We start from the raw sequence: 24491 nt of genomic DNA on the forward strand, positions 1-24491 counted from the left end.
CACACCCCCAACCACCACTACTTATCATTTCCTGTCAGTCACCCTGTGCCCTGTGTAGACATACAATCAATCTATGGAGATAAGCTACCTCATGTATTTATATTCATTGAGTTTTTTATTATTATTGTGTCCTTTATCTTACTGTGTTTTTTAGGTGTTGCATCAGATCCGGAGTAACAATTGTTTTGGTCTCAATTACACTTGTGTACTGGAAATGATGTTAAATTCTGTTGAATTCAGAAAGCAAATAGCAGCAGGCTGAAGCAGAGCCTGACAGGCTCAGAGATGCCAGGTGTGATACAAAAACACCAACAAATGCCAGTGCTGGCAAGATGGGCTGAATATTGCATGAAAGTAACAACATACAAGATAATGTGGCAGATCCATAAAACTCAGGTCCAACCACATTTGGAATATTGTGTTCATTTCTGGTCATCTCATTATAGGAAGGATGTGGAAGCTTTAGAAAGTTTGCAGGGGAGATTTACCAGAATGCTCAGCAGATCAGGCAGCAGTTGTGAAGAGGAATAAACTTTTAACATTTCAGGTTGAGACCCTTCTTCAGGACTCCTCCTTTTGATTTCTGATGAAGAGTCCAGGCCCAAAATACTGACTGTTTATTCTTCTGAATAGCTGTTGCCTGACCTGCAGAGTTCCTCCAGCATTTTGGGGGTGTCTGAATTCCCATCATCTGCAGAACCATTTGTATTTTCCTGGATACTGTCTGGATTAGACAGCATGTCTCATGAGGACAGAGGGAGTGATTTAGGCCTTTTCTCTTTGGAGTGAAGGTGGATGAGAGATGTAAGTAGGAGACTGGAACTGTGCACAGTATCCCAGTGTGATATGGAGACTGGAACTATGCACAGTATCCCAGTGTGATATGGAGACTGGAACTGTGCACAGTATCCCAGTGTGATATGGAGACTGGAACTGTGCACGGTGTTCCCAGTGTGATATGGAGACTGGAACTGTGCACGGTGTTCCCAGCGTGATATGGAGACTGGAACTGTCCATTTAGAACAGAAATGAGGAGGAATTCTTTTAGCCAGACAGTGGTGAATCTGGAATTCATTGTCACAGACAGCTGTGGAGGCCAAGTCATTGAGTATATTTTTAAAACAGAGGTTGATGGATTTTTGATTAGTCAGGGTGTCAAAGGTTATTGGGAGAAGGCAGGTGAATGGGGTTGAGAGGGATAATAAATCAACCGTGATGGAATGATGGACCAAATGGCTTCACACAGTTTGCATGTCGTATGGTCTTATGGTTATCTGTCGCATTCCCACTCTCCTGCCTTCTCCCCATAACCTTTGATTATCTGACTAATCAAGAAGCTACCAACCCCACCTGTGAGCTTCAACATGTACGTCTACATTCTCTACACCAAATCCAGAACGGAAGATGTTCCTGTCTCCTCATTTACGTTTGCTGTTCAGTTGTGAAGTTGTTAGGGTGGATCTGGCTTTCTTCCCAGACCTCTCCCACTGCTGTCCTGACCTGTTGCTGTCTGTAGCCATTGCTGAATATGTGGTATTTTACCTGTGTTTTGTCACACCTGTCACCTTGACTGATACAAGATCATATGAAGTTCAGGTGGCATGTTTCATCCTGTCTCTGAAAACGAGCCTATGTGTAATTTTACAGAGTCACCTGGAAAATGTTGATTTGAATATTGAGGGGCCTTTGGCACAACTCACCCTCATTCCTGGCTGGCCAATTTCTCCCTCTTTGCCAGTCAGTCCGATTTCACCCTGTGTCAACACAAAGACAGTTTAGATTAAAATTTCTCCCTTCACTTTACTTTGAAGTAATTTAAGCAAGTTTTTCTGAGAGAGTTGGCAAATGTACTCTTTTCAGAATTTATCACAAGTTTAGGCACATGGTAGTTTTTTGAATGCAATGTGGTAAAAACCTGTCTTTGACAACACGCAACACGTGTTGGATAGGTTGGGACTTCAGTCCATTGAACATCAGAGAGTGAGGGATGATTTGATAGGGGTCGACAAAACTATGAGGGGTATAGACAGGGTTTTCCCACTGAGATTGAGTGAGACTAGAACTAAAGGTCATGGGTTAAGGGTGAAAGGTGAAATGTTCAAGAGGAACATGAGGGGAGACTTCTTCACTCAGAGGGTGGTGAGAGTGTGGAATGAGCTGCCAGCACAAGTGGTGCATGTGAGCTCGATTTGAACATATAAGAGACATTTGGATGGATACGTGGATGGGTGAGGTATGGAGGGCTCGGCTGGGTGTAGGTTGTTGACAGTAGGCAGGTTAATGGTTTAGCATAAACTAGATGGCACAAATGGCCTGTTTCTGTGCTGTGGTGGTCTATGCTTCCCTGACTCCATGTTGCACGGATACCATTCTCTCAAACACTGATGTGTTCAGCTAATTATAGTCAGACCCACTGAGGGAATTGTGTGGGGTAGTATTATGAGCAATTGTGTAAATATTAACAAAGAAAATCATCATGGTTTAACGTGGATTCTCGTGACTTACATTTAGATTTACTTGTTTATCAGATATATCAAAACATGCATTGAAAAGCATTGTTTGCCTTAACATCCCACACTATCCGATAATGTGCTGGGGGCAGCCTGCAAGTGCCGCCACTCATTCCAGCGCCAACAGCACGTGCTCACCATGTTCAGCAGAACAACACGCAGACAGCAGACCACAAGAAACAGCAGCAGATCAGACCCCTTACCCTCACCACCCTCCATCCCCACTCACACATACACATGCCCACCATGTTCAGCAGAACAACACACAGCCAGCAGACAACAAGAAACAACAGCAGATCAAACCCCTTACCCCCACTCACTCACACACACACATGGGTCTCCACCTCCAGGTCCAAACAGATTCACAAAATGGCCAAAAGAAAATGTATTTCTACAACTGGAATTTTGTCATTTCAAGCCATTTAGAGTGTCTGGTATCAGAATTTGCTTTTAGCAACAGAATCACTGGATTTCTGACAGTCTGAATGTCTTCTGGTTATGTATTTATTTATTTAGCGATCCAGTGCACGACAGTCCCTTCTGGCCCATTGAGCCACGCCACCCAGCAACCCTCTAACCTGATCACAATGACCAATTAAACCGCTAACCGGTACGCCTGTGGACCGTGGGAAGAAACCGGAACATCCACAGGAAAGCATGTTCCATTGGGAGGACATATAAACTCCTTCCAGAGATGCTGGAATTGAACTCTGAACTCCAATGTCCCGAGCTGGAATAGTGTTGCACAAACCGCTACGGTACAGTGGCAAGAATGTCGAATGTTGAACTCAACAAATTGTTACTTGACCAGCGACATGGATGAGTGCTGAAGGGTATCTAGAGTGCAGCCTGCGCTCCATATTTGAAGGCCAGTGTCATGGATGGGTGTGGAATGATATCCACAATCCAGGCCTGTGCTCTGTATTCAAAGGCCAGTGACATGGACAAGTGCTGAAGGGTATCTAGAGTGCAGCCTGCGCTCCATGTTTGAAGGCCAGTGTCATGGACGGGTGTGGAATGATATCCACAATCCAGGCCTGTGCTCTGTATTCAAAGGCCAGTGACATGGACAAGTGCTGAAGGGTATCCAGGGTGCAGCCTGCACTCAGTGTTCAAAGGCCAGTGACATGGACGGGTGTGGAAGGATATCCAGAGTCTAGGCCTTTGCTCTGTGCTCAGGTGATGAAGGACATCTGTGGTTGTTGGATTTATCCCAGGATCAGATGTCCATGCACGCAGGAGGCACGAGGGCTGGTGAATCAGGATCCTTCGTCGACGGTTAGTCTGGGAATTAATACCAAAGATCAGAGCAGGCACGCAGGTTGATCGGTAGTCTCGAAGTCGATGCCTGATGGCTGAAGATTGGAGACTGTAGGCCCGGAGGCCTGCCGTGGTGTTGGACTGGGAGGGTGGAAGGAAGAAAAGGGGCTTGTTTTGCTGTTGCTGTTTTGTTGCTTGCTGTGTTCTCTGTCGTTCTGCTGAACACGGCGGGCATACTGTGTTTGCACTTTTGTTTGGCGACATTTGTGGGCTGCCCCCAGCGCATCCTTAGGTTGTGTCGGTTGTTAATGCAAATGACACATTTCACTGTATATTTCAATGTACAGGTGATTAATAAACCTGAATCTGGAGATCAGATAAAGAGTGTTGGTGTCACTGAGATGTAAAGAATTCATCAGTGATGGTGTTACTGATGAGGTATACGTAGAGAGTGTGTGTGAGCTCTTCACCTTAATCTGAATACAGACTGCCCCTGGGAAATAAACACATCACTCTCACCATGCAGGCCACGTCCTCTTCTTGTTGCCACCATGGCAAGGATGTGAAGACCCTCACTCAGTACTGAACTGCAGAGTTCCTCCAGCATTTTGTGAGTGCCATGTTCAATGGTTTAGAAACAGCTTTTTGTCCTCCACTATCAGATCTTGGAACAGTCCATAAACCCATGAGCACAACCTCACTATTCCTTTTCTTTCAGCACTGTATTTTTATTTTGTAATTTACAGTAATTTTATGTCTTTGCATTGTACTGCAAACACAGAACAACAAATTACACAGAATGTAAGTCAGCCTGATCTTACCTGCCAGCTTGCCCTCCTCCCCATCCCCATCATCTTATTGTGGTTCCTCCCACTCTTCCTTTCCAGTATTGAGGAAGGACCTTGACCTGAAACATCAACTGTTTATTCATTTTCATAGATGCTGCCTGGCCTACTGACTTCCTCCAGCATTTTGTGTGCGTTACTCAGGATTTCCAGCATCTGCAGGATCTCTCATGTTTCCATCAGTGATTGGTAAGTTGGAAAATACACAAAAAATTGCTCAATATCGGAGCCATACCTCTAGATGGTTGTAATAAAAGGCATCAAATACACTTAAGACCGATAGGTAAGGACAATTACTAAATGTTGGGAGAGAGAGAGGGTGAGGCAGGGTACTGGTTTTAAACAATTTGCTGGAGGAACAGCGGGTCGAGCAGCAACTCAGGGGAGAAAGGAATTGTTGCGTTTCAGATACGCAAAACATTGACAGTTCCTCTCCCCCACAGATGCCACTTGGCCAGCAGAATTCCTCCAGCAGATTGCTTGCTGCTCCAGATTCCAGCATCTGCCACCTTGTGTGTCTCAGGAACCTAGTTTTGTCATTCAGAGGAACGAACATTTATATGTACATTGGAATCTTGAATTTAAGGGGTAAATTTTAAGGTGATTAAAGGAAAGTATATGGGAAAGTCAGAGGTAGGTTTTCTTTAAGCACAGAGTGGTAGGCGTATGGAACACCTTGTCACCTCACATTTTTGATATATACTATTTGTTTTTTTTGCACGATTTTTAATCTATTCAATATATGTACACTGCAATTGATTTACTTATTCATTTATTTTTATTTTTATTATTTTTTTCCCTCTTCTATATTATTTATTGCATTGAACTGTGGCTGTTAAGTTAACAAATTTCACGACACATGCTGGTGATAATAAACCTGATTCTGATTCTGATAGAGACAGATACATGAGTGGTGTTTAAAAACTCTTAGATAGGCACATGAATGACAGAAAAGTGTTGGACTGGCAAACCAAATGAAAGCTGCTTCGGTTAAACATTTGATTAGCAAAGTTTCTAAACGGGATGGTACCTTAACGGTTGATCATGACAAAATTAATAAATCTTTTCAAGAATTTTATACTTCTCTATATCAATCGGAATTTCCTGAACAGTCTACCCTAATGCATGAATTTTTAAGGAAATTAAACATTCTGAAATTACCACTTAATGAACGCTTAGAACTAGATGCATCCATTACGGAAGATGATATTAAGAAAGCAGTTTTTGCGATGAATACTGGAACAGCACCAGGTTTGGATGGATTTACAGTAGAATTTTATAAATCTTTTTCAAATTTACTTTCACCATGGCTATGTAAAATTTTTAAGGATGCCTTACTTGTAGGTAAATTACCACAATCCTTTTATGAAGCATCAATTTCTTTATTTCCTAAAAAAGAAATTGTGCGTCATATAGACCTATATCTTTGTTGAATGTAGATTCCAAAACTTTTTCTAAAATAATAGCAAATAGATTGGAAAAGGTACTGCCACAAATTATTTCTGATGATCAGACAGGATTTATTAAAAATCACTTTTCGTATTTTAATGTTAGGAGGTTAATGAACATTGTATATACTCCTTCATCTAAAGTTCCGGAATGTGTTATTTCGCTCGACGCTGAGAAGGCGTATGACAGAGTTGAATGGAAATATTTATTTAATGTGCTTGAGAGATTCAATTTTAGCCCAAAATTTATTTCTCGGATTGAATTGATATATCATTCACCTTTGGCTTCCATATATACCAATAATCAGAGATCCCCCTTTCTTTGGCTTTCCGGAGGTACAAGACAGGGTTGTCCGTTAAGTCCTTTGTTATCTGATATAGCTTTGGAACCCTTGGCAATCGCCTTTCGTGATTCACCCAATATATTTGGAATTACTCGTGGGAATCAGACGCATAAGGTATCATTGTCTGCAGATGACTTGTTACTATATCTCTCTAACCCAGAGAAATCCATCCCAGCAGTTTTATCACTACTAGCTCAGTTCAGTAGTTTTTCTGGTTATACACTAAATCTTAATGAGAGTGAGTTTTTTCTATTAAATATGCAAGTTCCAATTTATAGACAATTACCATTTGAATTAATTACTGATTAGTTCACTTACCTAGGTGTCAAAATTACTGAAAAATATAAAGCAACACACATAAAAATTGCTGGTGAGCCAGCAACTTTTATGTGTGTTGCTTGAAATTCCAGCATCTGCAGATTTCCTCGTGTTTACGTTAAAAAATATAAAGATCTATTTAAAATTAACTTTTTTACATTTAATAGACCATGTTAAACAATTGTTTACTAAATGGTCCCCACTGTCCTTATCATTGCTTGGTCTAATTAACGTTATTAAAATAACTGTTTTACCTAAATTTCTGTATTTATTTCAAATGGTACCAATTTTTATCTCTAAACCCTTTTTTGATATTATTGATTCTAAAATTTCTTCATAAATATGGCAGAATAAAAATCCTAGATTGAGTAAGAAATATCTACAGAAATCTAAAAAGGATGGTGGTTTAGCATTACCGAATTTTAAATTTTATTATTGGGTAATTAGTATCCGATATTTAATGTTTTGGACGCAAGATTGGGATGAAATTCATTGTCCACGATGGGCGAACCTGGAGGGTGAGCCTGTGCAGGGGGTTCTCATTAGCTTCTATTTGAGGAGCTTCCCTCCCCTTTGCATTAACCAAACTGAATAAACAAATAATTAATCCAATAATTAAACATACAATACGAATATGGTTTCAATTTTGCAAATTTTTGGGATTGAACGAATTTATCTAGTCCCAATATATCTAATTTTTTTTTCAACCTTCTAGAATTGATCAAGGTTTTTCCTTATGGAAAACGAGGGGAATAACATGCTTTCATGATTTATCCATGGATAATTGTTTCATGTCGTTTGAACAATTATTTAATAAATATAAGTTGCGTAGTTCACATTTTTTCAGATATCTGCAGATTAGGAGTTTTTTGAATGTTATTTTACCTAATTTTCCAACATTTCATCCAACTAATAATTACAGAAAAAAATTTAGGTTTAAATCCCTATCAGAAGCACTTAATAGCAGTTGTGTATGATTTAATAACGAAAATACATCTAGGTACATCTGATAAAATAAAAAATGAATGGGAAAGAGAACTTCAGGGATCTTTACCTATAGAGAAATGGAAGAAAATTCTTCAACTAGTTAATACTTCCTCAATACATTGATACAATTTAAAATAGTTCATAGGGCTCATATGTCTAAGGATAAATTAGCTCGTTTTTACCGACATATAAATCCTGTGTGTGACAGACGTAATTCTGAGGTGGCCTCTCTGACACATATGTTTTGGTCTTGCCCTCTTTTAGGTAAATATTGGAAAGATATTTTTGATTTTATTTCAACAGTTTTGCATATTAATTTAAAACCTCACCCTATTACTGCAATTTTTGGATTACCAGTGACAGATGTTGGTCATTTATCCTTTTCAGCTGGCCGTCTGATTGCATTTGTTACACTAATAGCTAAAAGATCCATCCTACTTGAATGGAAAGATTCTGATCCCCCTACTAATTTTCAATGGTTTTCTCAAACTATATTATGTTTAAACCTGGAAAAAATTAGGTGTGGTATGGTTGATTCTTCAGTTAAATTTGAAGAAACCTGGAGACTGTTTATACAACATTTTCATATGATGTAAGCTGTCCCTTTCAGAACCTCCTTTTTTAAAATATTTTTTTGTTTATCTATGGAGGAGCGGAGTTAATGACAAATAATGTTCTTATCCGAGGGAATAGGACAGACCAGTATTTGTTTTGTTTTGTTTTTAGTTTAGGGCGTTCTTTATAAAACTCCTTTTCATGCTCAATTACTCAGAGATTGGGAGGCTTGAATTATATATTTTACTCGAATTATGTTTGTACATGTTAACTATTATCAATGTTATAATGATCTCTTTGTATCATTAATATTGTTATGTATATTAATCTGAAATTTAATAAAAAGATTGAAAAAGAAAGAAAGTAAAGAGGAGGGCTTTGTAGAAAAGAAGGATTAGATTGACCTTAGAGTAGGTTAAAAGGCCAGCACAAAATCATGGGCTGAAGGCTCTGTACTGTGCTGTAATGTTCTATGATCTAATAACACTATGAGAGGTTGTTTACACATAGGGGTGTCCATAAGCTGGGCATTTGTAAGCTAGTATAGGCAGGTAGTGATAAACCTGTGCTGTTCTATACCTCAAGCCTGACTCTATCAGTCCTTCAGTATCCCCCAGGTTCAGGAACAGCTATTACCCCTCAGCCATCAGGAACGAGATAAGGAGCCTGATGACCCACACCACCAGGTTCAGGAACAGTTATTACCCCTCAACCATCAGGAAGGAGGTACGGGAACCTCAAGACCCACATCACCAGGTTCAGGAACAGTTATTAACCCTCAACCATCAGGAAGGAGGTACGGGAGCCTCAGGACCCACATCACCAGGTTCAGGAACAGTTATTACCCCTCAACCATCAGGAAGGAGGTACGGGAGCCTCAGGACACACATCACCAGGTTCAGGAACAGTTATTACCCCTCAACCATCAGGAAGGAGGTACGGGAGCCTCAGGACCCACATCACCAGGTTCAGGAACAGTTATTACCCCTCAACCATCAGGAAGGAGGTACAGGAGCCTCAGGACCCTCATCACCAGGTTCAGGAACAGTTATTACCCCTCATCCATCAAGCTCCTGAACCAGAGAGGATAACTTCACCCATCACAGCATTGAACTTATTCCACAACCTACAGACTCAATTTCAAGAAATCTACAACTTATGTTCGCAGTATTATTCATGTGTGTATATATACACGCACGTACATATATACACATACACACACACACACATATATATATACATATATACATATACATACATATATATATATATATATATTTAATTTTATTTGCACATTGTTGGGCATTTTTCATTTCTGCATATCTTCACACATTCCATTGTATTCCCTCATTTTCCCGTGAATGACTGCAAGAAAATGAATCTCAATTCAGGATACAGTGACACATATGTACTTTGAAAATAAATGTTCTTTGAATTTGACTTTGGGATGGGTAGATTGTGGAAGTGTAATGAAATCCAGGCATCCAGGGACTGGCTGTGAAAGTGGAGAGCCACAGGATATCACTGAATGAACAGACTTCCTGGATGAACACTGCACATTCCTAATATCACCAGGAAATTGCTTTCCATTTTCTGACCACACTGTATCACTGGCCAGGACATCCCTCACTCAGAGAGCTGACATTCTGTTCCTACCTTGGCTCCACGTTCTCCTTGGTGACCAGCTTCTCCTTCCGGTCCTGGGAGTCCCTGTGTAATGAACACACCCATCTCGTTACACTGGAAAGCATTTTCTCATAATAAAGTCATAGAACCCGTCTCCTAACTCCCCAGAGTCAGTGCCCCATCTACACAGCACAAGCCAGGAGTATGATGGGACACTCGCTACTTGCTCGGATGATTCAAGATTCAAGTTTATTTATCACGTGTACATTGGAGCATACAGTGAAACGCGTTGTTTGCATTAACAACCAACACAGTCGAGGATGTGCTGGGGGCAGTCTGCTAGTGTCAACTCACATTCTGGCACCGACAAAGAATACCCACAAGTTCAGCAGAACAACACGGAACACAACAAACAACAAAGCAGCAAGATCAAGCTCCTTGCCTTCTTTCTACCCACCCACATACACAGATCTTTAACCCCAAGACAGGCCTCCAGAGGATATGGACTTAGGCCACAGACAGTGGGCTTCGACCTCCCAGTCTCACAGAGATTTTGGATGAGTGCAGCGTCAAGAAACTTGACATCACTCGGGACCTGGTAGCCTGCTCGATAGGCTCCCCATTCACGACGACTCACTGACTTGTCCCACCAATGCACAATAGTACTGTCCACACTGCTGGACAGACTGTTTAATTTTAGAATAGATACTTACTTGTTATTTTCTTAGGCAGGTTAACAATTAATTAGCCACTTATAGTTGAAGTAGTTCTTGCATGCATCTAACTCTTTAGTAAGCTTCCTAATGGTGGCATTTTATGCAAGTTCATTGTGTTCCTAGTGGTTATACAAAGTGGTTCTAGAAGCTTCTCCTGGTACTGCATTAGCTGAATAAGATCTATCTCATTGGTTGACTCCTATCTACAAATTTGAATGGAATTTTCCTTATCTATAGGTATAAAAGAGCTGCACATCAAGTATCTTAGCGTTTTGTCCCTCCATTTACTGAGTAGACTTCTATTACAGTTCGTTTCAATTTCTCAATGTTCTGTTAACTCTTAATAAATCAATTGTGAAGCAGCAGATTTTTTGGCTCTTTCCCGACTTCTGAAAGAACCTTGGATTAAAAACAACGGGACACAACGCAGCAACTCATCAAGACTTCTTCGACAGCACCTTCAAAACCCACTAGCTTTACCAGGGAGCACAGAACTTAAAACATGATATAGAACATAGAACATAGAACGTAAAACAGAGACATAGAACATAGAATACAGAACGGAGAACATAGAACAGACATAGAACATTGGACACAGAACACAGAAGACAGAACATAGAATCCAGAACACAGAATACAGAATATAGAACACAGAACATAGACATGGGACACAGAACATAGAACACCGTACACAAAATATAGAACATACAAACGTAGGGCATTGAACGTAGAACACAGAACACATAAGGGAGAACACAGAACATTCAACATTACAGCATAGAAACATTGAAACATAGAAAACCTCCAGCACAATACAGGCCATTTGGCCCACAAAGTTGTGCCGAGCATGTCCTTACCTGAGAACTACCTAGGCTTTACCCATAGCCCTCTATTTTTCTAAGCTCCATGTAGCCATCCAGGAGTCTCTTAAAAGACCCTATCATATCCGCCTCCACCACCGTCGCCAGCAGTCCATTCCACACACTCACCACTCTCTGTGAAAAAAAGTTACCCCTGACATCTCCTTCCAAGCACCTTAAAACTGTGTCCTCTCATGCTAGCTATTTCAGCCCTGGGAAAAAGCCTCTGACTATCCACACGATCAATGCCTCTCATCTTGTATACCTCAAAGAGCATAGTACAGGCTCTTCAGCCTTGATGTTGTGCCAGCCTTTTAACTACTCTTTGTGTTTAAAAATAAACCTACCTCTGGCAATGCACCCCCCCCATCCTCCAATCCTCCTGCTTGTCTCTGGCTGTGCACTCTGGTCATCTCTATCAAGTTAAAGTATAAGCACAGCTGATGGAAACACTAAAATACATAAAGCTTTACCTCAGGACCAATTTCTCCAACAGGTCCAACTTCACCATTCTGTCCTCGAGGCCCCTGCACAGAAAAAACATTGGTCAAAGAGACGTATTTGAAAATGCGAGTAATCAGTTTTGTTAAAAGGAGCAAAGTCTAATCCTTTACTGATGAGTAGATTGGTAAGCACAAAAGATTCTGCAGAAGCTGGAAATCCAGAGCAACACACACAAAATGTGGAGGAACTCAGCAGGCCAGGCAGCATCTATGGAAATAAACAAACAGTCGACATTTCGGCTGCGACCCTTGATCAGGACTGGAAAGGAAGGGGGAAGAAGCCGGAATAAGGAGGTCTGGCGAGGGGAGGGAGGACAAGCTGGAAGGTGATAGGTAGAGCCAGGTGGCTGTGGGAGGGGGTAAGGAAGTAACAAGCTGGAAGGTGATAGGTAGAGCCAGGTGGCTGTGGGAGGGGGTAAGGAAGTAACAAGCTGGGAGGTGATAGGTTGAAAAGGTAAATGGCTTGAAAAGGGGAATCTGATAGGAGAGGAGAGTGGACCGTGGGAGAAAGGGAAGGAGAAGAGCATCAGGAGGAGGTGATAGGCAGGTAAGGAGATGAGGAGTGGTGAGAGGGGAGCCAGGGTGGGAGATGGACGATGAGGGAAAGGGGGGAGGGAAAGTTACTGGAAGTTTGAGAAGTGGATGTTCATGCCATCAGGTTGGAGGCTATCCAGTTGTAATGTGAGGTGTTGCTCCTTCGAGTTGAGAGTGGCCTCGTCGTGGCATTAGAGGAGGCCATGAACAAACTTGTTGGAATAGGAATGGGAATAAAAATTTAAATGATCAGCCACTGGGAAATCTTGCATTTTGCAGGTGGAGTGAGGCTGCTTGGAAGGTGAGTTGATTATTGTCACATGTCATATTGTGAAATACTGGTCTTCCATAAAAGATCAGATCATTACATAATGCATTGAAGTAGAACCAGATAAAACAATAACAGAATGCAGAATAAAGTGTTACAGGTACAGAGAAAGGAATGGTGATACATTTTTAAGTTAGGATGATGTGAGACTGGGAGGGAACCTGTGGGTGCTGGTGTTCCCCTGCACCCTCTGACCACGTCTCTGATTAAAGGATGGGTGGGTCTGGGAGGGTCTGTGGGAGCAGTCTGGCTGAGTAACCATGGTGCATTCTGTAGACAGTGCACTCTCCAGCCATCGTGTGCTGGTGGCAGAGTGAGAGGTGTTTAGGGGGAGGTTGGAGGTGGATGACATGCTGAAAATGGGTTGTTTTATCACATTGAAACCTATCAAATAATGAAAGGCCGAGATAGAGTGGACATACAGACTATAGTGGGGGGAGTCTAAAACCAGAGCACACAACCTCAGAAGGACGTCCTTTTAGAATAGAGACGAGGAGGAGTTTCTTTAGCCAGAGGGCGGTGAATCTGTGGAATTTAATGGAGACTAAGCCACTGGGTATATTTAAGATGGAGGTTGATAGGTTCTCAGGGTGTCAAAGGTTATGGGGAGAAGGCAAGGGATTGGGGTTGAGAGGGATGATAAATCAGGCATGATAGACTGGTGGAGCAGACGCGATAGACTAATTGGCCTTATTCTGCCATTTGGTATCATTATCCTGAATGCTGTTAAATTTCTGTGATGTTGTTGGAACCACACTCATCCAGACCGTTGGAGAGTGTCTCAATGCACTCTGGTGGCCTCATATTTTATTTTATTCACGGGCGTGGTAGGAGGGTGGAACTGTAAGTGTAGCGGGGAGCTTGTAGTACCACAGAGCTGAGTGCAGTTCCCTCTGCAGTCTGTTCTCCCCGTGACCGTGTGGGTTTCTTCTGGGTGCTCCGGTTTCCTCCCACATTCCAAAGACGTGCGGGTTAGGATTAGTGAGCTGTAGGCTTGTTGTTTTCGTGTCAGAAGTGTGGCAATACTTGTGGGCTGCCCTCAGATTGTGCTGGTCATTAGCACAAACAACACATTTCACTGAATATTTCAGTGTTTCTATGTGCATGTGACAAATAAAGCTAAACTTTAAAATCTTACAATCTCTCTCTTTGGCATGAATTAACATTTGGATTGTGTTGTGTTACCACTTCTTCTCAGAGAGGCAGGGGAACCTCTGGAATTCCCTGTCCCAGTGGGCGTGGAGCCAGGATCAGTGAGGATGGGGAGGGAAGTTTAACGAGGAGGGAGAGGAATGTTTGACAGATCAGGGGACTGAGGGTGAGGGGGAACTGGCACCATAATGTCTTATGGTCTCATGGAACAGGTGAAAATGAGGCCTGGGGCAGATCTGCATGGGTCACATTGAGTGGTGGGATAGGACTAATGGGCTGAGTGGCCTCCTGCTCCTATTCTCTTGTGCACTGCTGGAGAAGATTCATTGTTCTTATGGAGGGAGATAGATGTACACAGATTCAGTGAGGCAATAGGCAGACAGGGCTAGCACAAGCAAGAAGGAATGATTGGCCTCTCCCCTCCCTCCCCTCCGTCCCCTTAAACATCCCATCACTGCACAGAGTCACAGTAGACTGAAGGTCGACTCAACTGGTTGTCCAGGAGGTCCAATGTCTCCAGAGCTTCCCGAAGGTCCAGGCAGCCCCTGAAACAATGAAGAATGTGGATGAATGTGGATGTGGACAGTAGAGAGAGCTCCTTATGCCGAAGATTTTGGTTAGATGTCCAATACTCTCCACCATCTTCCTAACTCAAAGAGACATCTTTTCCCAACTGTTGACAAGACATTCTTCTCTACCTCCTCCTTTCAGACTCACCCTTTCCCGTATTGTCACTGACAACAGCAATGCTCCCTGACATTCCCTCCCCCCCATCACGAGAATGATTCCTGGAATGAAAGGGTTAATGTACGAGGAGCATTGGATGGCTCTGGGCCTGTACTCGCTGGAGTTTAGAAGAATGACAGGGGATCTCATTGAAACCTATTGAATATTGAAAGGCCTAGATAGAATGGACGTGGAGATAGAGAGGATGTTTCCTATAGAGGGGGAGTCAGAGTGCACAGCCTCACAAAAGAGGGACGTCCATTTAGAACAGAGATGAGGAGGAATTTATTTATCAAGAAGGTGGTGAATCTATGGAATTCATGCATGAATGGCTGTGGAGGCCAAGTCATTGGGTATATATAAGGTGGAGGTTGATAGCTTTCTGATTTATCAGGGCATCAAAAGTTATAGGGAGAAGGCAGGAAAAATTGGGGTTGAGAGGAATAATAAATCAGTCATGATGGAATAAGAAGCTGACTCAATGGGCTAAATGTATTATGGTCTCATGGTCTCTCCTATTAGAGATGTAACCGACACCCTCTCCCCATCTCAGATGCTCCCCACTCCCTCTCTCAAACACAAAGCACGTTACCTGTCTCCAATTGAGATCTGCTCTGCCCCCTCCCTACGTATTCCATCCTATTTCAACACTAAGACTTGTTGTAGGTGACCTGTTTTGGGGTTGGAGGTCTGTCTGTGTGAGTGAGTGAGTGTGTGAGTGTGAGTGAGTGTGTGTGTGAGTGTGTGTGTGGGTGGGTGGGTGTGTGGGTGTGAGTGAGTGTGTGTGTGTGTGTGTGTGTGTGTGTGTGTTTATGTGTGTTGTGTGTGTGTGTGTGTGCCTGTGTATGTGTGTGTGTGTGTGTGTGTGTGTGTGAGAGAGAGAGAGTGTGTGTGTGTGTGTGAGAGAGTGTGTGTGTTTATGTGTGTGTGTGAGAGAGTGTGTGTATGTGTGTGTGTGTGTGTGTGTGTGTGTGTGAGAGAGTGTGTGTGTGTGTGTGTGAGAGAGAGAGTGTGTGTGTGTGTGTGTGTGTGTGTGTGTGTGTATGTGTGTGTGTGTGTGTGTGTGAGAGAGTGTGTGTGTGTGAGAGAGAGTGTGTGTGTGTGTATGTGTGTGTGTGAGAGAGAGTGTGTGTGTGTGTGTGTGTGTGTGTGTGTGTGTGGGTGGGTGTGTGTGCGAGAGAGAGAGTGTGTGTGTGTGTGTGTGTGTGTGTGGGGGGGTGGGGGGGACAGTGGGGAAGGCTCATTTTGCTGTCGTTCTGTGGGTGTCATTGCTTCTGTTGATCCAGTGGACAAGCTCTGCTGGCAACGGAACATGTAGTGACATTTGTGGGCTGCCCCCAGCATACCCTTGGGTTGAGCTGATCGTCAATGCAAATGATGCATTTCACTCCATCTCTCGATGTACATGTGATATATAAATCTAAATCTGAGTCTGTATATCACAACAAATCTACAGATCTCCCACACTCCAGGGAAAAGGTCCAAAGGGGTTTCACAGGAATTATCCCAGGAATGAGCGGGTTAACAAATGAGGAGCTTTTGATGGCTCTGGGACTGTTCTTGCTGGAGTTTAGAAGAATGGAGAGGGGATCTCATTGAATCCTGTTGAATATTGAAAGGCCTAGATAGAGTGGATGTGTGGAGGATGTTTCTATAGTTGGGGAGTCTAGAACCAGAGAGCACAGCCTCAGAACAGAAGGACTTCCATTAAGAACGGAGATGAGGAGGAATTTTTTTTTGAGCCAGAGGATGGTGAATCTGTGGAATTCATTGTATGAATGGCTGTGGAGGCCGAGTCATTGGGTATATTTAAAGTGGAGGTTGAGAGGTTCTTGTGTAGTCAGGGCAGTAAAGGCTATGGAGAGAAGATAGGAGAATGGGATTGATAATAAATAACAGGAGCATCGCAGTCTGCGCAACGCTATTGCAGTGCAGGGCATAGGAGTTCAGAGTTCAATTCCAGCATCCTCTTTAAGCAAGTTTATATGTTCTTTCCCTTGTGTGCGTGGGTTTCCCCACAGTCCACAAACATACCTATTAGTACATTAATCAGCCATTGTAAATCATCCCATGATGAGGCTTGGGTTAAATTGGTGGGTAGCTGGCCGTGCGACTCAGAGGGCTGGAAAGGCACATTTCGCGCTGTATTTCTAAATAAATCAGCCGTGATAGAGTGGAAGGGCAGACTCGATGGGCCGAATGGCCTGATGCTGCTCCTAAGTCTAATGGTCTCACAGGCCGGCTGATAGATCTGGCTGTGATAAATACATCTGAATCTGAAATCTGATCAACTGTGTGGTCCAGGTTTCCCGTATTTCCCCAGCGAAACAAAGCACAGGAAATCAACTCAGAGGGTTGTACAGCACAGAAACAGACCCATCGGCCCAATTAAACTGTACTGACCAGGTCACCAACCTCAACCAGTCCCATCTGTCTGCATTTGACCCATATCCCTCTCAACTCCCTGCCGTCAGCGAGGAGGTCCAGGAGCTTCAGGACTCTCACCACCAGGTTCAGGGACAGTAATTACCCCTCAACCATCAGGATATTGAACCAGAGGGGATAACTTCACTCACCCCATCATTGAAATATTCCCACAATCTACAAACTCACTTTCAAGGACTCTTCATCTCACGTTCTCCATATTTATTGCTTATTTAGTTAGTATTATTATTTTTGTACTTGCACAGTTCATTGTCTTTTGCACACTGGTTGTTTATCCGTCTTGTTGGGTGCAGTCTTTCATTGATTCTATTGTGTCTCTTGTATTTATCGTGAGTGCCCACAAACAATGAATCTCAGAGTTGTAGGTAGTGACACATATGTACTTTGATAATAAATGTACCTTGAACTTTGTCCAGTGCAAGCCCTTTAGCCATCATGTTATTCCAACCTTTGAAGTGATACTAAAATCAATCTAACCCTTCCCTCATACATCGCCCTCCATTTTTCTATCATCCTTGTGCCTAAGAGTTTCTTAAACACTGCTAATGTATCTGCCTCTGTCACCACCCACTCACCGCTCTGTGTAAAAACTTACCTCTGATATCCCCTCTATATTTTCCACCAAACGCTTTAAAATTATGCCCCCTTGTATTAGCCATTTCTGCCCTGAGAAAAAGTCTCCGACTATCCACTTCGTCTAGGCCTGTTATAATCTTGTACACTCTATCAAATCACCTCCCATTCTCCTTTGCTCCAAAGAGAAAACCCCTAGCTCACTCAACCTATCCTGATAAGACACGCTCTCTAATCCAGGCAGCATCCTGGTAAATCTTCTCTGCACCCTTTCTACAGCTTCCACATCCTGCCAATAAAAAGAGGAGAAAGATGCTCACAAGAATATAAACCTCAGGGTTGTATATGGTGACATATATGTACTTCGTTAATAAATTTACCTTGAACTTTGAAAAGCCCAAAGAGACTTACCGAAGCTCCCGGCATTCCCTGTTCTCCAGGATTCCCGGCTTTGCCCTGCAATTCAGAAGATGATGCAATGTAAGGAATTTGCAGAATAAACTCTGGTTGGACTGTGGAGACCCTCTCCACCCTGAGGTAGTCACAAATCTTAGCAAAGGTGCACACTTACAATGAGTCCAATGTCACCTTGTGCTCCTGGGTCACCTCTCTGCCCCTGCAAGGCAAACAACAATTCAAAGGATCTGCCCTGTGTCCAGCACGTAATGACATTGCAAAGAAGGCCTCTGGAGAGAATCCTGGCAGGCTGCATCACAACCTGGTATGGAAATACCATTGTCCAGGGACGAAAAAGCCTACAAAATGTGGTGGATACAGGCCAGTCCATCATAGGTAACGTCCTCCCCACCACTGAGCTCATCTACAAGGCAAGCTATTGCAGGAAAGCAGGACTCCCACCAGCCAGGCCACGCTCTCTTTTTGCTGCTACTGGGAAGGAGCCACAGGACACACTCCACCAGGTTCAGGAACAGTTATTACCCCTCAACCACCAGGCTCCTGAACCAGCATGGGTAACTTCACTCACCTCAACAATGAACTCATTCCACAACCTTGGACTCACTTTCAAGGACACTTCACCTCATGTGCTCAGTATGATCAATATCATGTATTACTGATTTATTATTATTATTGTTTTTTTTATTTGCTCTGTTTGTCTCCTTTTGCACATCGGTTGTTCGTCTTTGCTTGCATGCAGTTTTTCATTGATGCTATTTTATTTCTTTGTTCTATCGTGGATGCCGACAAAAAATGAATCTCAGGGTTGTACATGGTGACATTGATGCTTCGATAATATACTTACTCTGAACTCTCTGTAGCTCACCACAACAGAACGAGCCTCTGTGCTGATGAACCATGCCCCACAGTGTGGCACGGGCTCTGGAGACAGGCCGACGATCGCTCACCCGACTAGCTCCCAGAGTGAAAAGATTCTCCTCTCACAAGCAGCTAAAGAACTACTACTACTACTGCTACTACGTCGACTCAGGCCTAGGGGGCCGGCATTGGGCATGATGACGGACTCTCCACCTCTCCCTCTCCTCATCATCAGCTGAAGAAGCTAGACCCGAATTCCATATGGTTTAAAAGAACAGGGGAGACCTTACTGAATCATCTCTGATCCTGAGTGGACATGAGAGACTAAATGGGCAGAAGGGCCTGCTTCTGTGCTGTGGTGCTCTGACTTTCTGTGGAGATGTTTCCACCAGTGGGAGAGTCTGGAACAAGCAGGCACAGATACAGGATTAGGGGTAGACGTTTAAAACTGAGGTGTGTAGAAACCTCTCACAGAAGGATAGGAACCAGAGGGTGTGGAGAATGGATCACGGGGTGGTGGGGGGTTAATATATTTATTTAGTGTTAAATAAACACGGAGTAGGCCCTTCCAGCCCTTTGAGCCAGTCTGCACTAACAACCCCACAACTCCTATTAACCCTGACCTAATCAGGGGTCAATTCACAATGACTAATTATCTTACCTCATACGTCTTTGGACTGTGGGAGGAAACTGGAGCACCTGGGGAAAACCTATGCATTCCACAGGGAAGACGTACAGACACACCTTACAGATCCGCGCCGACATTGAATGCCGAATTCGGAAATGCACTGAGAAGGAAGCGCTACCCCTGTGCAACTGTGGGGCCAAGAATGAGGAGGAAGACAGATCGTGAATCGAGGGTGATGGGGGTAATTCCACAGAAGGAGGGATGATGAAATACTGGAAGAATTCAGCATTTCAGGCAGCTTCTATTTCCAGCATCTGCAGAATCTCTTGCGTTTGAGAGGCCGAGGACAGATCGGCCACGGTTACATTGCTGAAGGGCTGAATGCCTTATACCTTCTCCCCATAACTGATATTGTTGTGCCTTTGTCAAACGTTAACAATGTGTTCGTCACTGACTATAAACCTGAATCTGATCTGCACAACAAAACTTGGAGCTTTTGAGCAACATTCCAAAAGACAAAGGAGCAGAATAAGGTCATTCGTCTCATTAAGTCTGCTCTTCCATTCTATGATGGCTGATTTATCACCCCTTTCAACCCCATTCTCCTGCCTTCTTCCCGTAATCTGTGACCCCTGACTAATCAAGAACGTATCAGCCTTCGCTTCAAATATACCGAATGACTTGGCCTCACAGCCATCTGTGACAATGAATTCCACAGACTCACCACCCTCTGGCAAAATAAATTCCTCCTCATCTCTGTTCTAAAGGGACATCTTTGTATTCTAAGGCTGTGCTCTCTTGTCCTAGCCTCTCCCACTATAAGAAAATTAAGTATTATCCCATGCACGTCCACTCTATCTAGCCCTTTTAATATTCAATGAGATCCCCCCTCCATTCTTCTAAACTCTGGTGAGCCATCAAATGCTCCGCATACATTAACCCTTTCATTCTTGGAATTATTTTTGTGAACCTCCTCTGGACCATCCCCAATGCCAGCACTCTTTTTTTTAGATAGAGGCCCAAAACTGTTCACAATACTCCAAGTGCAATCTGACCAGGTTTACCATATTATTTCACTGTTTGTTGCTGCAAAACAACAGATTTTATGACATCCTGAATGTCAGTGATAATAGATCTATTCTGATTCTGAAAGCTTTCCCAAGAGGGGGTTGGGATCTGGATCTCACTGCCTGAGGGGTGGTGAGGACAGAGACCCTCACAACACTGAACCAGTATCTTGACGCTCACTTGAATCACCAGGGCCTAGAAGGGTCCAGACTGAGTGCGGGGGGGGGGGGGTGGGGTGGGATTGGTGTGGATCGGAACTTGGAGGTCATCATAGATATACGTGAAACCATCGCTGTCCTTTCATTTCATCCCCTCCTTCTCTCTCTCAGGGATTCTTGGACAAAACAAGATACTTTCAATAACTTTCATCTACCACAATTGGTTACTCTCAGGGTGGAGGAGCCACACCTCATATTCCATCTGAGTAGCCTCTAGTCTGGCAGCATGAACACCGATTTCTCCAACTTCTGGTATTTCTTTCACCTACCATTTCCCTCTTCTTCAATGCCCAACTCTGGTCTCTTGCTTCTTCTCCTCACCTGCCTATCACCTGACCCTGGTGCCCCTCATCCTTCCCCTTCTCCCATGGTTCAATCGAATTCCTTCTTCTCCAGTCCTTTACTTTTCCCACCTATCATCTCCAAGCTTCTTACTTCAACCCCCTCCCCTACCCACCTGGCTTCACCTATCACCTCCCAGCTTCTTACTTCATCTCCCCTCCCCCATCCACCTGACTTCGCCTATCACCTTCTCACTCATCATTCTTCCCCTCCACCCAACTTCTTCTTCTGGCATCTTCTCACTTCTTTTCCAGTCCTGATGAAGAGTCGTGGCCGGAAATGTTGACTCTTCATTCCTTCCCATAGACGCTGCCTAACCTGCTGAGTTCCTCCAGCATTTTGTGCGTGTTGCTCTGGGTCTCCTGCAAGTGTAGAGTCTCTTGTGTTTATCTTTAATATGGAATCAGAGTTGTGGGCTCCAGTTCTCTGACTCTGAGGACACTCAATCCAAATACTGCTTCAGTGAGCTTCGAATTCCAAGGAATGGATTCCCGAACTCCTCCTTGGTCATGTCACAAAGTAAATAATTACCTTTTTACCTGGAGGTCCTTGATCACCAGGCAATCCATCCAGACCTCGTGGTCCCTGTAAAGTCAAAGGATACCATGTGAATTGTTGCATGCCACACCCCATGGCTTCTGAACATCATGCCCTCCACACTGCCTCCTATGTCCAAAGTAGGATTTGGATTTGTCAGTGTCCTGAACCATTAACCCTGGCACCTCACCGTGTGGAAGTTCCAGCAAGACAAGGGTTAAGATGATATTCTGATGGAGACAGTGAGTAGTGTTGGAGTCGACTGTTTCACTCTTAGATTAGACAGTTTAATTGTCATTTTCTTTCCAGTCTGTGGATGTGTGGCGGAGAGTATATTGACTGGTTGCAACACAGCCTGGTATAGAAACACCAATGCCCTTAAAAGGAAAATCCTACAAAAACTAGTGGATATGGGCCAGACCATCACAGGTGAAGTCCTCCCCTCCATTGAGCACCTCCTCACAGAGCACTGTCACAGGAAAGCACCATTCATCATCAGGGACCTCACCATCCAGGCCATGCTCTCTTCTCGCTGCTGCCACAGGAAAGAGGTACTGGAGCCTTAGGAACCCACACCACCAGGTTCAGGAGCAGTTATTATCCCTCATCAGGCCCTTGAACCAGAGAGAACAACTTTACTCAACTTCACTTGCCCCATCACAGAACTGTTCCCACAATCTACAAACTCACTTCCAAGGACTCTTCTTCTCAGGTTTTTGATATTTATTGCTTATTTATTAATTATTATTTATTTTTTGTTTAGTTTTGTATTTTCACAGTTTGCTGAATTTTGCACATTGGTTGTTCGTCTGTCTTGTTGGGTGTGGTCTTTCATTGATTCTATTGTGTCTCTTGTATTTACTGTGAATGCCCACAAGAAAATATATCTCAAAGTAGTATATGGTGACATATATATACCTTGATAATTAACTTACTTTGAAATTTGAATTTTCAGTTTATCAATTAACTGTCTGCTAGTATTTTAAGTAGTCCTTACAGTTTAATGTACTTCCTAGTGGTCAAAATGGGTATATACAGTTGTTCAATGTGTCCCCTAATGGTTATTCTAGAAAGTCTGGAAGCTTCTCTTGGTGCTGCTTTATTTGAATAAGAGCTTTCTCATTGGTTGACTTTTATCTATGAATTTGAATGGATTTTTTCCTATCTCTTGCATAAAAACAGCTGCTCCATGCTGATTGCCATCTTCCTTTATCTCTCCCTCTTCAATCAGTAGACCTCTATCACTATCCGTTGTCAACTCTTTCTGTCCTATTAGCATTTAATAGAATGACTGTGAAGCATCAAGCTTTGTGCCTCTTTCCTGGCTTCTGAAAGAACCTTGGATTAAAACATCGAAATCCAGTAATAGTAACCCAAGCTGAACACGGGTGGAAGTTGCAACAAGGCAACGGTGAAGATAATGAGCTGATAGAGACAGTGAGATTCAAGATTGACTCATGTCATTTCCAGTACACAAGTGTAAAGGAGAATTAAATAATTGCTATTCTGAATCTGATGCAGAACAAAAAAGAATCGGAATCACGTTTAATATCACCGGCATATGTCATGAAATTTGTTAACTTCACAAGAGCAGTACAATGGAGCACATAATAATAGAGAAAAATAACTGTGAATTACAGTATAAATATGTATATTAAGTAGTTAGGTTAAATTGAAGTAGTGCAAAAAAAGAAATAAAAAAGTAATAAGGTAATGTTCATGGGTTCAATGTCCATTCAGAAATCTGATGGCAGAGGGGTAGAAGCTGTTCCTGAATGGTTGAGAGTGTGACTTCAGGCTCCTGTACCTCCTCCCTGATGGTAGCAATGAGAAGAGGGCGTGTCCTGGGTGATGGGAGTCCCCAATGATGGATACTGCCTTTTTGAGGTATAACTCTTTGAAGATATCCTGGAATCTATGGAGGCTAGTGCCCATGATGGAGCTGGCTGAGTTTACAACTTTCTGCAGCTTAATTCAATCCTGTGCAATAGCCAACCCCACCTTCCCCATCCCACCCCCATTACCAGATGGTGAGGCAGCCTGTCAGAATGCTCTCCATGTGACATGAGTAGAAACTTACAAGTGTTTTTGGTGACATAGCAAATCTCCTCAAACTCCAAATGAAATACAGCCGCTGTCTTGTCTTCTTTGTAACTGCATCGAAATGTTGGGACCAGGTTAGATCCTCAGAGATATTGAGACCCAGGAACTTGAAATTGCTCACTCTCTCCACTTCTGATCCCTCTATGAGGACTGGTGTGTGTCCCCTCGTCTTATCCTTTTTGAAGTCCAAGTCAATTCTTTGGTCTTACTGATGTTGAGTGCCAGCTTGTTGCAGCGACACCACTCAACTAGCTGGTATATTTCACTCCTGTACGCCCTCTCGTCACCATCTGCCAACAGTGGCTGTATCATCAGCAAATTTATAGATGGTATTTGAGCTGTCATGGGTGTAGAGACAGTTCAGCAGTGGGCTAAGCACACATTCCTGAGGTGCGCGAGTGTTGATCGTCAGCAAGGTGGAGATTTTATCTCCAATGCACACAGAAAGTGTCTCCGGTTAGGAAGTCGAGGATCCAGTTGCAGAGGGAGGTTCAGAGGCCCAGATTTTGCAGCTTTTTGATCAGAACTGTAGGAATAATGGTTTTCAACGCTGAGCATAATCATCCTGACATAGGTATTTGTATTGTTCA

At 43.2% G+C, this 24491-nt stretch overlaps 1 protein-coding gene across 1 annotated transcript in view; it reads right to left on the reverse strand.

Moving 5' to 3' along the window:
- LOC134355274 (collagen alpha-1(XXIV) chain-like) overlaps positions 1-24491 on the reverse strand; it is a 530134-nt gene that overhangs the window by 148665 nt on the left and 356978 nt on the right. Inside the window, exons 29-35 of the mRNA XM_063065074.1 lie at positions 21793-21846; positions 18302-18346; positions 18142-18186; positions 14478-14531; positions 11943-11996; positions 9924-9977; positions 1701-1754 (exon numbers count right to left, since the gene is read on the reverse strand). Coding sequence (XP_062921144.1) covers positions 1701-1754; positions 9924-9977; positions 11943-11996; positions 14478-14531; positions 18142-18186; positions 18302-18346; positions 21793-21846 — 360 coding nt within the window. The remainder of the gene's footprint in view (positions 1-1700; positions 1755-9923; positions 9978-11942; positions 11997-14477; positions 14532-18141; positions 18187-18301; positions 18347-21792; positions 21847-24491) is intronic.

This window comes from Mobula hypostoma, chromosome 12, assembly GCF_963921235.1.
Source record: "Mobula hypostoma chromosome 12, sMobHyp1.1, whole genome shotgun sequence".
NCBI lineage: Eukaryota > Metazoa > Chordata > Chondrichthyes > Myliobatiformes > Myliobatidae > Mobula > Mobula hypostoma.